This window comes from Narcine bancroftii, chromosome 6 (genome assembly GCF_036971445.1).
Source record: "Narcine bancroftii isolate sNarBan1 chromosome 6, sNarBan1.hap1, whole genome shotgun sequence".
Lineage (NCBI taxonomy): Eukaryota > Metazoa > Chordata > Chondrichthyes > Torpediniformes > Narcinidae > Narcine > Narcine bancroftii.
The window spans coordinates 60,444,034-60,460,170 of record NC_091474.1 but is presented as its reverse complement, the minus strand read 5'-3'; the positions used below and the strand labels follow the sequence as shown (position 1 = coordinate 60,460,170).

Sequence of the window (16,137 nt, the reverse complement as noted above, 5' to 3'; positions counted from 1 at the left end):
CCTTTCAGGAATGAGATTGGAAATAATTTTGTGCAATACTGGGCAGTTCTTACCATTTGTAACCACAGCCTGATAAAAGTTGACCATTTATCAGAACCATTGGGTTCCAATAAAAATGGACACCATTCAAAACTATATTGAGTATCCCGAATATTTCAGGAAGTTCACACCTGCTTGAACAGATTACTTACTATTAAATTCATGATGGTGGTACTTTGTTTCATTTGAGTAATTTCCCAAATTTTAAGTATTGCATAATTAATTAAAATGTGCTTGCTTTCTTTGTAATTAGGCTGGATATTGATGCTGGCATTCAAATTATTTTTTAATAACTCATTGATCTGTGATTATCAAATTCTCTCTCTACGTTAATGTCAGATTTCACAGAACAAGTTGAGTGAAGTTTCAGCTATCTTTACTTAAGCGTCACCAGATTCTAACACAATACAATCTGGTGGGTAATAATAATCTTCAATTAAAGTTTAATCAGAGTTAAATAGGGAACTATGCAATAATATTATGGTCACTGGCATCTCAGATTATATTAATGAAAAACCTTTCTGTTACATTCTTGATGCAGTATCTGCCACTGATGTGCTCCCTGCCAGGATTTTCTTTCCACATCTTTTGGAACACAGGCAACCAATTGGTGCTATTGACAATTTAGGGCTTCCTGGATATAATAATGTGTAAAATCCTGATTTAAAATATTTGATTACTGTAGTATGATTGATGGTATTTCACCTCAGTGGAGCATAATGTAGAGAGGCAGGGCAACATTGAAGGGAAAAAAAATTGTGAATGCCAGAAGTCTGAAATAAACACAGACAATGCTGAAAGCACACAGCAGGTCATCCAGCACCTGTGGAGAAAGAAACTGAATTAATAGTTTTTATCATGCTGGCTAATGTTGGTGGTTCTGTTCAGAACAGTTGGCAATCACTCAGTTCAATGGCATAAATCTAATATTTTCCCAGCTTGCACTGTCAAACAGGAAAGTCTGAGATTGATTCAGAGCCCTGAATCTGTCAGTTTGCTCTTCTGTTAGAGTCCTTGGAGTTCAGCAGCAGACCTCAGTCAATTACCTTTTGGATTCTGTGCCAAGATAGACATGGTTTGGGATCTGACATTGGTTAGTAGGTATTATGCATTTTTAAGAATGCATTGTTACTTTATAAACATTAATTTGTTTTCCTTTGATGTTTTTCAACACTTAAAATTGTTTTAATTTATCATTTTAATATCTCTGAAAATGTAAGAATGAAGTAATTTTAAAAAAATCACTTTAAGTCCCATATACAGTGCCCATCATAATGTTTATGACAAAAACACATTTTTCCTTTACTTACTCCTGTGCTCCACAGTTTTAAATTTGTAATCAAATAATTCACATGATTAAAGTGCACATTCCAGATTTTATTCAAGGTTATTTGTGTACATTTAGTTTGAACATGTAGAAATTACAACACTTTTTATACATAGTCCCCCATTTCAGGGCACTATAATGTTTGGGGTATTTGGCTTTACAGGGATTTGTGATTACTCAGGTATGTTTAATTACTTTGTTGGTGCAGGTATGAGAGAGCTAAGTTTGATTCCAACCTTTTAATTACCTTTGGAGTCTGCAGTTGCCATTTTTCAAAGTGAGGACCAGAGTTGTGCCAATGAAAGTTGATTAAAAAAGGATCCAAAAGTAACCCTGGAAATTATAAGCCAATGAGCCTGATGTCAGAAGTAGGTACAATATTTGAAGGTGTTCTAATAGATCAGATACATAATTATTTGGATAGCCAAGGACTGATTAGGGATAGTTAACATGGCTTTGTGCATGTTGTGTTTAACCAATCTTATGGAGTTTTTCGACAAGGCCCCACATGGGAGGTTAGTCAGGAAGTTTCAAAAGCTAGGTATTCATAGGTTTTTGTGGTGCCTCAGGGATCGGTGCTAAGACCATTGTTGTTTGTCATCTATATCAATGATCTGGATGATAATGTGGTAAAATGGATCATAAAGTTTGCAGATGACACTAAGATTAGAGGTGTTGTGGTCAGCGAAGAAGGTTTTCAAAGCTTGCAGTGGGATCTGGACCAGATGGAAAAATAAGCTGAAAAATGGCTTTTAATGCAGACAAGTGTGAGGTGTATTTTGAAAGTACAAACCAAGAAAGGATATACACGGTAAATGGTAGGGCACTGAAGTGTGCAGTAAAACAGAGAGATCTGGAAATACAAATACACAATTCCCTGAGAGTGGTGTCACAGGTGGATAGCATGATAAAGTGATATTTTGGCCTTCATAAATCAAAGTTTTGAGTATAGAAGTTGGGATTTTTATGGTAAAATTGTATAAGACATTGACACTTAAAATCACCAATGCCTGAAGAGGGCGCACAAAATCAGTGAACCGGTGCGGACTCGAAAGGCCAACATGGCCTGTTTCCGCTCCGTAAATGGTTATATGGTTACATGAAGCCAAATGGGTATTTCGTGTACAATTTCGATCAACTAACTTTAGGAAAGATTATCAAAAATATAGAAAGAGTACAGAGAAGATTTACATGGATGGTGCCCAGACTTCAGGAATTGAGTTACAAGTTAGGACTTTATTCTCTAGAGCCAAGGAGAATAAGGGGAAATTTGATAGATGTATTTAAAATTATGAGGGTGATAGACAGAGTAAATGTAGACAGGCTTTTTTCATCTGAGGATAGGTGAGATACAAAGCAGAGGACATGGATTAAGAGTGAAAAGGGAAAAGTTTAGGGGAAACATGAGGGGGAAATGTCTTCACATAGAGAGTAGTGGGAATGTGGAATGAACTGCCAGCTGAAGTGGTGAATACGGGCTCAGTTTTAACATTTAAGAATAATTTGGACGGGTACGTGGATGGGAGAGGTATGGAGGGCTATGGACTGGTTTGGCACAGACTAGAAGGGCCAAAGGGGCCAGTTTCTATGCTGTAATGTTCTATGGTTGTACAGTATAAGGCTGAAAAACAAGAATAAAATAGCAAGAGACATCACCCAAACCTTAGGATGACCAAAATCAACTTGTTTGGAACATCATTAAGAAGAAAGAGTGTACTAGTGGGCTCAGTAATTGAAAAGGGATGGGTGGGCCAAGGAAGATCTCCACTGCTGATGACAGAAGAGTTCTCATCACAATGAAGAAAAATCCACAAAGCCTGTCTGGCAGATGAGAAACATTCTTCAGGAGGCAGGTGTGGAGAAGACTTCATGAACAGAAATACAGAGGCTACTCTGCAAAATGCAAACCACTAGTTAGCCACAGATTACAGTTTGCTAAGAAGTATTTAAAAGAGCCAGCAGAATTTTGGAATAAGGTCTTGTGGACAGATCATTCCACGATTAACCTGTATCAGAGTGATGGCAAAAGCAAAATGTGGAGGCATAAAGGAACTGCCCAAGATCTAAAGCATACCAACTCATCTGTGAAACGTGGTGATGGGGGTGCTATGGCCTGGGCATATATGGCTGCCACAGGTACTGGTGCACTTATCTTTATTGATGATGTAACTGCTGATGGCAGTAGAAAATTGAATTCTGAGGTGTATAGAAACATACATGTTTCCTTCAGAGAAGGAACACATCAAACATGTATCTGATCATGTTTGAGCACATGCTTCCAAACTCATTGGATGGCCCTTCATCCAACAGCAAATCAACAATCCAAACATGCTGCTAAAGGAACAAAGGAGTTTTTCAAAGCTAAAAGCTGAAAACTGTTGAATGGCCAAGTCAGTCACCCGATCTAAATCCAATTGAGTGTGCCTTCCATATGCTGAAGAGAAAACTTCCATATGCTGAAGAGACAAGTCACCGAAACAAGCAGATTAACATGGCTTGAGTAAAGGCCTAGCAGAGCATCACCAGAGAAGATACTCACAGACTTCAAGCAGTCATTGCATGCAAGGGATATGCAACAAAGTCTACTTTAATATACACACCATTGCCATGTCACAAATATTAAGGTGCTCTGAAATGAGTGTGGACTGTGAATAAAAGGTGCTGTAATTTCTTCATGGTAAAACCAAAATGTACACAAATACCTTTGAATAAAATCTGGAATGTGCATTTTAATCCCATTTAAATTGTTTGAATATAAATTTATAACTGTAGAGTACAAGGACAAATAAAGGAAAAAACTGTCTTTGTCCCAACCATTATGAAGGGCATTGTAAGTGCTGATGGGAGGGGCATCAGGCAATGATATTGGCCTGAAGCTGGGGCCAGGGACTGGGAAAGGTGAGACATACCTAGTTTTAAGGCGGTGCAGAGGCAGGGAAAGGAGAAGGAAAGGAAACTGAAGTGATACTGTAGATTATGATTCCCACGCTGACCTTTGTTCTGTTATAAAGAAGCTCAAGGAAAGTTCAAGGAGGAACAACTTATCCTTAGTTTAGGTACTTTAAGCAGTGATCGGTACCTTCCAAGTACCTATCAGTTTATTCATAATTTCATTCGGGTGGCACAGTTAGCGTAGCTCGATGCTGTTACAGCGCTAGCGACCGGGCTTCGAATCCAGTGCTGTCTACGTTCTCCATGTATCTATGTGGGTTTCCTCCAGGTGCTCCGGTTTCCACCCTCCCTTTAAAATGTACCAGAGTTGTAGGTTAACTGGATGTCATTGGGCAGCTTGGGCTCATGGGCTGGAAGGGGCTGTTACTGTGCTGAATGTCTAAAATTTAAAAATACCTATTCTCATCTCTTTGCCTTTGGCTTCTTACATGGTTCCAATAAAACGATCTAAGCTGAAGGAACAGTATTCCCTTGTCTGACTTGGCACATTACAGTCTTCTGAACTTCACAATTTCAGATAAATAGTCTTTGCAGTTTAATTGTTATTTAAATTTAAGCATAGTTACAGGTCATTTCAGCCTATAAAGCTCGTGCCGCCCCATTACATCCAACTTATCGACAATCCCTGGGAGAATGGAAGGAAACTGGAACCCCTGGGGAAAACTCACACAGACACGGGGAGAACATACAAACTCCTTACAGACAGCACGGGATTCGAACCCTTGTCCCGATTGCTTGCATTGTAACAGTGTGCTACTAAACACTATGCCAACTGTGCCATGGATTCTCTCCTCCTTCTAAAAATGTTTCCTATGTATTTCCAGCATTTTTTTAAATTTCAGGTTTTATAAGCATCTGAAATGCTTTATTTCTCTTTCTGGAATCTCAAAATTCATGCAATATTTATAACTCTTTCCCTTCATCTATTTTCATTATTCTCCTTCTATAAACATGTTCTTCAAATCATCCGCAATTAAAAATGATTCACAAATCCACTTTGCCAGCACTAATGGCACGTGTGTCAGTTTCTGTGGGACTTCATCCTATCACAAACATTCTTTTGTTCTCCATTCTTTTCCCTTACAGATAGAGCCCAACTTATGATGTTCTGACTTACGATATTTCAGTTACGATGATCAGAATCCAATTTGATTACAGGTAAGTCGGGTTCTACTTTTATCAATGTGCTTGCGTTTCCTTCTCTGAAGGAAATGCTTCCATTCAATCTGCAACACGCAGATCGCTTCCAACAAACCCCACCCCAACCATGTCATCATTTTGGTGTTTCTCTTGCAGTCAGGTCAAGGAAACATGCACCATGAGGAGAAGATGGTAAGTGAGGGAGAGGAGTGCTCACCCCCCCTGCCAAAAAATGAGGGGTAGATTGGGCAGCAGGAGGGAGAGGAATGTTGACCACGTCTCCCTCCAGCTAGTTATAAGTAGCCTTCTCAGTGCTGTGGAGTTCTTAGTTGCCAAGATGCCATGGCCATGGGGATCAAACTGCAATGTGTGAATAAAGGTTTTCAGCATCCTCTCCCCAACCACCCACGAATCCAAGCTCCCGATTGTGGGTCCTCTCCCCAACCACCCACGCTTCCAAGCTCCCGACCGTGGGTCCTCTCCCCAGCCACTTGCTCATACAAGCTCCTGACGCCCCGGCCTTCCTGTGTCTGAATTCTGTTTTCAATTATATTTTTATGGCTTATTCCAGGAATGCATGATCAGATTGTCACAGTATTTTAAAAATCTGTACATGAAGACCCCGACATACAATAATTTCAATTTACAATGCGAGTCCCAGAACCGAACCCCATCGTAAGTCGAGCTCTACCTTTATCTTGCAATTTAAAACATTTTTGACTTCTAATTTTTCTCAGTTCTGAAGAAAGTTCATCAATCAGAAATGTTCACCATTTTTGTCTCTTGACCTGTTGACTATCTTCAGAATTTCCATATTTACCTTGTTCCTCTGAAACTGGTCAGGCAACATGCCCGGCTCTGTGTACCTTGCTCCCCAACTCCTTGGAAAGTGCATAGACCTGATCAGACCATTATTGACACCTGGCAAAGAGCTTGTCTCCCACTCTCAAATAATTTTATAAAGAACAAACAAAACATTCAAATAAATAGTTTAAAAATACATTATTTTTCACGAGTTCTCTGATTTTCACCTAGAATTGTTTACTATAATGCTCTGAAGATTAACGTTCTACTTTTGTTAACAATAAATTGGTGACATGTAACTCGGTCACTTGCATAGGTTTGCCCAATTATATTTAACACCTCTCAGCTCCATTTGGCTATCTTCTACTCCAGATATGCCATCTGCAAATCTGTCGATGATACCACAGTTGTCGGCAGAATCACAGACAGCAATGAGCAAGCGTACAGGAGTGGGATAGATCAGATCGTTAAGTGGTGTCAGAGCAACATGCTCTCAACATTAGCTAAGGAGATGATTGCGGACTTCAGGAGAACCAGTTCTCTTTGGGAGTTCAGCAATGGAAAGGGTTATAAACTTCAAATTCCTTGGTGTCAACATCTCTAAAAGTCTGTCCTGGGGGTCATCACATCGATGTAATCATGAAGAAGGCTCACAAGCCACTATATTAAATTTTGTTAGGAGTTTGAGGAGATTTGGTATGTCACAATACACTCTTGCACAGAGAGCAGTCTGACTGGTATGGAGGTACTAATGTACATGACAAGAAAAAGCTACAGAGGGTTGTAAACTTGGCCAGTGCCATCACGGGCACATAGTCTTTACTCCATTAAGGACATCTTTAAGAGGCAGTGTCTCAAGAAAACAGCCTCGATCATCAAAGACCCTCATCACCCAGGCCATGCCCTTTTCTCATTGCTACCATCAGGAAGGAGGTACAGGAGCCTGAAGGCGCACATGAAATATTGCAAAAACAGGTTCTTCTTCTCTGCCATCAGGTTTCTGAATGGACAATGAACCGATGGACACTAACTCATTTTTCTCCTCTTTTTTTGCACTAATCATTTATTTTTAAATATTGTATTTACAGTCAGTATATAGCAATTTGCACCTGCAAAACAACAAATTTGGTGACACATGTTCATGACAATAAACTTGATTCTGATATTTATTATCCAAAAAAGACTTTGATTAAAGCTAGGTTGCAGCTCTTATCACAAATTATATTTGTGACAGGAGTTAAGGAAGAAACTTGAAAAAGCTGAGGTAAGAAATGGAGGCCAAAAAAAAAACCTATTTCTTAAGCAAAATAACTTACTGGCATACTACTACCTTTACGAAATAAGTGATGAGCATCTTCCTCAGATCGAACATCTGTAGCATGCACGCTGCATTGTTCTCACTGATGCTGTAGCCTTCCAGCACATTTTTCGATGATGTAACTTCCCAGGCCAGCCATCGTTGGATAAAAGCTGCATTGAACGACAGCATATGGGGCAAACGTCCTGGCTCACAGCAGCAGCAGCAACCCTCATCATCCTCAGCTCCTTCTGTTATTGCTTCAACCTCCCTCTGCTGACAATATGTTCCTGAAAGAAAAAATAAAACATTCTGTCAGCTCAAATACATTGTACGTGTAACAATCATATGTACCATGCATTATACCATGTGCAACATATATGACACCAGATGCATATCCAGTCCAATATGTATCATGCAATAAACCTTTTGCAACATAATACTGCACAAATATGCCTATCTTCTCCAATATGTGTCATTCAAAAATCCCATCCGATATGCATTTTGAATGACAGAAAAAGTCTGCTGTCACCTGACACCCAATACCACATTGTATTTCAACTTACTCAGTCCCTCTGTGCTGCATTTCAACTCCTTCTGCTGCCCCAAAATGCTTGCATAATTATTGAATAATATAACACATGCAGCCCCTGATATTGCAAATGCAGCAGCAAATCTGATGCATTTCCAGTCATTAGTTTGAGAAGAACACAAAATCTCCAAGCCATTAACTTGATGCCTGATTCTGGTCCTTTAAATTGCCATTCCTGCTGTGTCTCAGAGATTGACAGCTCCAATCACTGCCGATTACATACACAGAAGCAGGGCACATCTCGTTTCTGTCTGTCAAAAAGCCTTTCACCCCAACTCCAATATTTTTACAATAAATAAAGAAAATGCATGATAAAAAGTTAAAAAAAAATAATTTTTTTTTAAAGATTTTGCTCCAGATTTGCTCGCTGCCGTGCTCTGAAGATTTGAAGATTAGTCTTTCATTCTTGTTAATAACATTACAGAAAGTTATGTACATAAACTAGTCTGGTGACACTTGACTGGAACCCTATCTGGGATTTCTCCCCTACATCATCATAGCTCTATTCTAAACATATGTCATTAAAAATAATTGACAAGAGACTTTAACTCTTTGCAGATGGTGCTTGATCTGCTGCTTGACCCAATATTTCTTTGCTCTGGAGGGCTAAGAATGTGAAAAGTGGGCTACACAGTGGTGCAACTGCCACATATTTTCAACGACCTAAATTAAATTCTGGCCTCTGGTATGAACTTTTGAACAGGGATTGATGGTCAGCTTGGATTCACTGGGCTGATGGGTCTGTTCAGTGCTGTATCTTTGTATAACCCTGTGAAATGTAAGTTTCTTCCCAAAGGAATTGAAGGGGATTTATGGCAAAACTCTAAGCTGACATCGATTTGATGTGCAGAATGGCCTCCCTCACTCATCTCCTTCATTCTACTCACTCATGAATATGAATGTCAGCCAAAATGATGAAGCTCAAGTCTGGAGTTGGACGACTGGCATAACTCTGACTCAGTGGCAAGAATTATACCAGCCAAGCCACAGGAAGACACTTGAGAAGAACAACAGTATTTCATTAAGCTGGCTCAACATGAAGATTCCTTCCACAGCAATTTTCTTTTCCTTTCACGACGCAGATTTTGTTGTCCTGCTGAATCAAGATCGTTTTTGAGCTAAGGTTAATTTTAACATCTATGAAACAGCTCATGTGGCCTCCAATTTTCTTCTCTATTATTCCAGATGCCTGGCCACAGTGCAATGACACGGAACTTGAATCTCTGAAATTGTACATTCATTTCAAATGTCAATAAAGACACTCTGACTTTGTTGGTAATAATACAAACCAGATTCTGACCATGGCCAGAATTAACATGTATACAGATGCACATTGACATGACAACGAAATAGAGTGACAAGCGCACAGAATGCCTTCATTACTATTGTGGAGTTGCTCAGTCATCATTTCCCCAATAAACACGAGGCAGGTCAATTGATAGCCTCAGCTTTATGCTTCAGCGAGGTGTTTAAAATCAACTGTGCAATCTTTTCAAAGTGCCGGTGAGTTCTGCAGACCTGCATTTATTGTTATAGTCTTCTGTTAAACTTTTTATTGTTCTTGCGGTTATAGTCAAATGCTTAAATGCTCACAGTACCTCTCAAGATTGATTCAGAATAATTCTGGTGTGTTTATATCTTTGCATTTTTTTTTATTCTTCATGGTTCTGCATTCATGAATGAATAAAATAGCAATTGTTAAGACAGCTATAAACAAACAATAAATACTTTTATGAAAATTCCAAACTAGAACTAATTAGCTTTGCACTAATCTCTGCAGCTCCTGTAATGCTGAAAATTTATAGTATGTTTGAGCAGCTAAACAGAAAAATAATTTGAACATGGAAATCAGAACCAAGTACAACTTCAAATGATTTGCAAAGTAGCCCTGTCAACATGGCAAGAACGAAGTGTAATTTATCAACAAAATACAACAGAATAATTCTACCAAGGGTATATGGGAGCTTGAGGAGACTAGTTTGCAGATGTCTGTGGAGTATTACTATAATACAAAATATTCATTTTTAAATAAGTGGAGATTTATAAATCAGTGTAAGGAAACATGACACTGCTAAAGAAGATAGGAGCCCATGACATTACAGGAAAGGTACCAGCATGGATAGATGGTTGGCTGAGTGACAGAACACAGAGTGGAAATAAAGGGGGCCATTTTTGGCTGATGACTAGTGGGGTTCCAAGGGGGTCGGTGTTGGGATTGCTACTTTGCATGTTATATGTAAATGAGTCAGATAACAGAATTGATGGTTTTGTGGTCAAGTTTGAAGATGATATGAAAATAGGTGGAGGGCTGATGAAGCAGGAAGTTCTGCAAAGGAACCTTGGACAGGTCGGGAGAATGGGCAAAAAAGTGGCAGATGGAATACAGCATAGGGACGTAGACAATTTTTTAAATGGTGAGAGAACTGAGAAAGTGCAAGTTCAAAGGGACTTAGGAATCCTAGTTTAGAATTCCTTCAAGGTTAAGCTACAGGTTGAGTCAATAGTAATGAAAGCAAATGCAATGTTAGCATTAATTTTGAGTGGACTGGAATCTAAAATTAAGGATGTGATGATGAGGCTTTATAAGTAAATTGATTGAACCTCATTGGAAGTATGGTGAGCAGTTTTTGGCCCCATATCAAAAGAAGGGTGCTAGTGTTGGAGAGGGCCAAGAGTGAGAGGGTGAATGTCTTGATCTGTACTTGCTGGAGTTTTGAAGGATTTTTTTTTGGGGGGAGGGGTCCTCATTGAATATTGAAAGGGCTGGATAGAGTGGACAGGGAAAAAATGTTTCCAGCAGTGGGAGAGTCTAGCATCAGACAGCATTGCCTCAGAATAAAACGATATAGGACAGAGATAAGGAGAAATTTCTTCAGCTTGAGAGTGGTGGATCTGTCTGTGCAATTCCTTCCCACAAATGGCCTAGAGGTTGTCATCCAGGTATTTTTAAAGAGGAAGTTGATTGGTTCTTGATTAGAAAAGTTGTCAATAGGTTATGGTGAAAAAACAGGAAAATGAGGTTGAGAGGAAAAATATACCAGTTGTGATTCGAACGGAGGAGCAGACTCAATGAGCCAAATGGTCTAATGCTGCTCTTTCATCTGATGGTCTCCTGCACAAAGAACATGGTTATCCTTTTCACCAGGTGGACCAGGTATCTTTGACCTCTTAAGTGGACTCTCCAACCACCCTGGTAATTGTAGCATTCATGCATTTAGAAGAAGCACTGCCCTGCAGATAGAAGGGTGTTGCTGGCTGGATAGTACCTGCAAAGTTGGCAGCTGTGATAATCAACAGAGAATCACTAGCCCCTTTTAAATTGCAGCACCTGGGTAGCCCTCCTGGGATCTAGGTGCAATTACTGGGGCAAAGGTGCTGGAAGTATCTTTCAAATCGTAGGGGGATTAACCCATTAAATCACCATCCCAGTAATTTAAGGGGGATCCCGTCCCTACAATGACATGTCACGCACTCACCAGAAGTACCGCCGGATGTTCGGATGCTGGCTGCCCAGTGACGCATGCATGCAAGTGCTGACGTCAATGGAATAAGCAGGTCAGCCATTTTCATGTTCAAATTGCCTGTGGATGCGACCTAGGTAAGTTTAACTGGGTTCCCTGACTATTTCTGAGGTCATGGACCCGGTTGGACCCTTTCTAACTGGAGAGTAACTGGGGCGTTAACCGTACAAATTGACCAGTTAACCCCATTTTACATGGCAATTTGAAAGGGCCTACTTTCAGTTTCAGTACACCTTTATGGCAGGAAACGTGATAGCATTATTCTTTGCACCTTGATCCTTATATGATATTCACAAACAGAGATAGGATGGCCTACAATGCTATTAATTACCATAATTAATTAACTAAATTATAGCATAGCAAGCTCTAGGCCAGTATCTTTTACAATGGTGAACACGCTCTGTAGATGACTAGGGATATCAGCATGAATTATAATTCTGATTCAGTGACAAGAATGCCATTGTAAAGACAAGTGGCAGTTTAACAGAATACATCTTGTAGCTGAGCCACAAGTATTATTTGAGAGTATTTTCGTTTTAATCATTATAAATAAGCAGAAGTGTGGCGATACAGCACTAGCCGACTGCAGGGGGCAACCTGTGTGCAGGAAGAGCGCTGGAGGACAAGGTAACACCTGGCGGGCTGTCAGTCAGCCGACCAGAATGGACCGAGCCCCATCGGGTCAGCTGCCAATCACCTTCTGGGATAAAAGCTACATCCAGCCCCTTGAGGTCAATCTCAGAGCCAGCACATCTACTCTCACAGCCAGCTCTGGAAGTTTGTGTGGAATAAAGCCTGTTGAACAGCCTTTCTGCTTAATAGTGCATCACAAGAAGTATTGAATTAAACTGCTCAATCGCAAATAGCTGAAAGCTTAGGAGCATCAGAGGGAGACGTCTATTTGTCTTGTTGCAAGATGCAATAATAACATGCTAATTGAAGCAATCTGGTTCTATTGATTCATCAAAAACAAGTCCGGTCTCGCAGAACTGAGACATCCACGCTACATATAACTATGATACAGAATAGAAAGCCAGCCAATCCTTTGCGTCAGCCTCTTTTAACTTGAGGTTATTTCCACTGTTCTAAATCTGACTACAACTCAAATAAATAGGTTCCTGTAATATTGATAGATCTCATGGCCAAGGTTGCAAGAGACATTTGTTACTATGAAACAACATGCATGCTCTCTGCAGCAACCATTCAATTTTCTGTCACTCAAAGAACTATCCAGTCATCCAGGAAATAACACTGATCGAATGGAACAGTTTCATTTCAAGCCTTTGGCCAAATTTAAAGAATATGCCAGTTTATCCTATAACTCATTGTTTCTCTTCCATCATTTCCAAAGTTATTTCAGTTTTGTATTGCTATTTTTATTACTCGCTACGAGACGTATTCAGTTAAGCTGGCAGTGAAATTTCAGTAAAACAGTGAACATTTCATTTAATTCAGCTTCTGCTGTCCCGAGTATTAAAAGATGCAATAACAACCTGCTAAACAAAGTAATCAACCAGTACAATTGATCTGGACACTGGGTTAGAGAATCAGTTTCAGCTTTCTGTGACTATCAGGTTTGAATTTTTATGGAACTTGCCTCTAAACTCGAGTCCTCTGAGCTGAAATGTTACAAGTCCATTGCCTATCTCTATCAGTTGAACCAAAGCGTTGAGGTAATCTGAAGTGAGAATGAAGCAGTCCCCGGTGCTATAGCTTCCCCAACGACCAAGGATCAAATCACCACACAAGCTCTGCTGCAATGATCGGGTCAGGTGCTCAGAATATTGAGTTGAGGTTGTTATCATCAGCTCCTGAAGGTGCAAACAAAAGATTAATGAAAACAGCAGCTGGAATTAAAGAAAGATGATCACTGTGTGCACAGAGTTGTTGTGTTCCTCTCTGGATCATAATCTAACCTTGCATTCCATTCTCAATGACAAATTTAAGTCCAAAACTAGACTTTTGAACAAATAAAGGAAATTCAAAATATAAGGTAGATTTGGAAATTAGATTAAAAGGTTGGTAAACAGTGGAAAGCTTTTAAAGACATATTTACCATTTTCAAGGTAATGCAATTTCTCATGATGTCCATACTGAATTTATGCCCAGAGAATTTGGGCTTTAATATATCTAATATATCTTTAAATCTACCCTACAAAACACTCATGATTTTAAAGACCTGTATCCATTCACTTCTCAACCTTCTTTTATCTCCAGAAAAGTGCTGAGGCTTATGGTCTTTCCTGACCACTATATCATCTGAGTTCTGTAAACCCTTTTATGCACCTTCTCCAGCCTCTGTAGCCATTTTATATGCTTCACAGTATTCACAATACCATTAATTACACTTTTAGTAGGATCCAAGCAAAGATCTAAATATTTCACATAATTTTCCTGTTCACTCTTTGTGTTTATCTTTCCCATCTGGTCTTCAATAAGGCCATAAGCACATTTACATCAGGCTGTTCATTGACTGCAGCTGGGCGTGTACCACCATAATACCATCAAAATTAATAACTAAACTCAGGAATTCAGAACTCTCTTCCTCACTTTGCATTGGATCTTTGACTTCCTCTTTGACAGACCCTAATCAGTGCCAATTAGAAACATCACCCCCTCTTTGCTAATCATCCACACAAGGGCATCTCAGGGTTGCCGGCTTAGTCAATCCCCTGCTAATTTCCCAAGTTGGTTTCTGTTACATACCAGACAGCAGCAATAGAAATTAGCCCAGTGTTATATTTAAAATAATATTTTAAATTATTAATTAACAGTAATATAACACCTTATCTAATTTGTCCACACTTATCTAAACATAACCCCCAACTATGTGCAAATATACGTGTGTGTGTGTGTGTGTGTGTGTGTGTGTGTGTGTGTGTGTGAGAGTGTGTGTGTGTGTGTGTGTGTGTGTGTGTGTGTGTGTGTGTGTGTGTGTGTGTGTGTGTGGAATACCTTTGCCACTATAGCTCAAGCTTAATTCTAGAAAGGCAGTTCAAATTTCAGTCTCAGAATATCCAATGTTGACACTCAGGTTTTAGATGTATGAGACACGCAGGTTTTAGATGCATGAGACACTCAGGTTTTAGAATCATGAGACACGCAGGTTTTAGATGGCTGCGACACACAGTAAATAACTCGAGAGGCTGAGACTGAGTCACTGATCTACAGGCTTTTATTCACAATGGAAAAAGACCTCGCCCTGTGTATGACCCAGGCTTTCTGGGGAAGGGTTAGGGTGATAGAGGCTTTATACAAGGTCAAAAGAGGGAGGGGGTCGCAGGTACAATCACAGGACGGGGCAGAGCCAGGTAATCAGGAATGCAATACAGTTCAGCAGTTCCACCACATTCACCCTTTGATTTTTTTAAATTGCCTGGTGGGGTGACGTGGGCCACAAAGTCTTACAGGTTAAGCCGGTTCAGTGGCTTGATCCGTACTGACGGGAGGAGCGTTGGTTGTGGGGTTGCGGCCAGGGCCGCTGTTTCACCCTGGACCTCCAGCGCTGTGTTGACCTGCTATGGACGTGGCAGCTTGACTGGAGTGATTGGGGTGGGGGGGGAGGGTGCAGCAGTACATTTTGCGTGTCTGTGGAAGGAGGAGGGGTGCTGCCTGTGGGTGTGCTCCTTGGAGGCCCCCATGTGCTCGAGGTCCTGGATGGAGACCATTTCCTCGCGCCCATCTGGGTAGCTACATACAAGTATTGGGGATTCGTGTGGAGGAATTGAACCCCTTCAACCAGGGGTTGGTTTTATGGCCCCTCGTGTTTTCATAGCAGGACTGGTCTCAGAGACATCAGCCAAGAGGGTATTGTGGTCCCTGACATAGACTTCCTAGGGAAGGAGAAAATTGTTTTGTGAGGGGTAGCGTTAGTGGCAGTACATAGCAGAGATCGAGTGGCATGGAGCACCTCTGGAAGGACCCCCTACCAGTAAGAGACAGCAGTCCCCTGGACTTCAGAGCAAGAAGGATGGCCTTCCATACAGTGCCGTTCTCTCTCTCTCTATCTGACCGTTCCACCAGGAGTTATAACTCGTTGACCTGCTGGTGGCGATACCCCTGCTAGCAAGAAATGACGGCCTCCAGTTGCTGTGGATGTACGATGGATACCCAAACAGGATGAATAGGTTGCACAGGGCCCCAATGACTGTGATGGTGGTCATGTTAGGACAAGGGATGGCAAAGGGGAACGGCGAATACTTGTCAGTAACTGTAAGGAAGTATGTATTGCGGTTGGTGGAGGGAAGAGGGCCCTTGAAATCCATGCTCGGGCATTCAAAAGGCATGTGGCTTTTATCAGATGTGCCCTGTCTGGTTGGTAAAAATTAGGCTTGCTCTCTGCACAGAACCTGCAATCCCTGGTCATATTTCTGACATCCCCAATGGCAGATTCCGAGATTTAATAAAGTGAAAAAAATCTGTCATTGTGGAGGGCTTTGAGGTGATCCACCTGTGCGCTGGCACG

General features: G+C 40.6%; 1 protein-coding gene across 1 annotated transcript in view; it reads right to left on the bottom strand.

Annotated features, from left to right (window-relative positions):
• Window positions 1–16,137, bottom strand: part of LOC138737301 (uncharacterized) — a 302,978-nt gene that overhangs the window by 60,776 nt on the left and 226,065 nt on the right. The window contains 3 exon segments of the mRNA XM_069888055.1: window positions 7,593–7,849; window positions 13,270–13,451; window positions 13,453–13,483. Of these exon segments, the coding sequence (XP_069744156.1) occupies window positions 7,593–7,849; window positions 13,270–13,451; window positions 13,453–13,483 (470 nt within the window).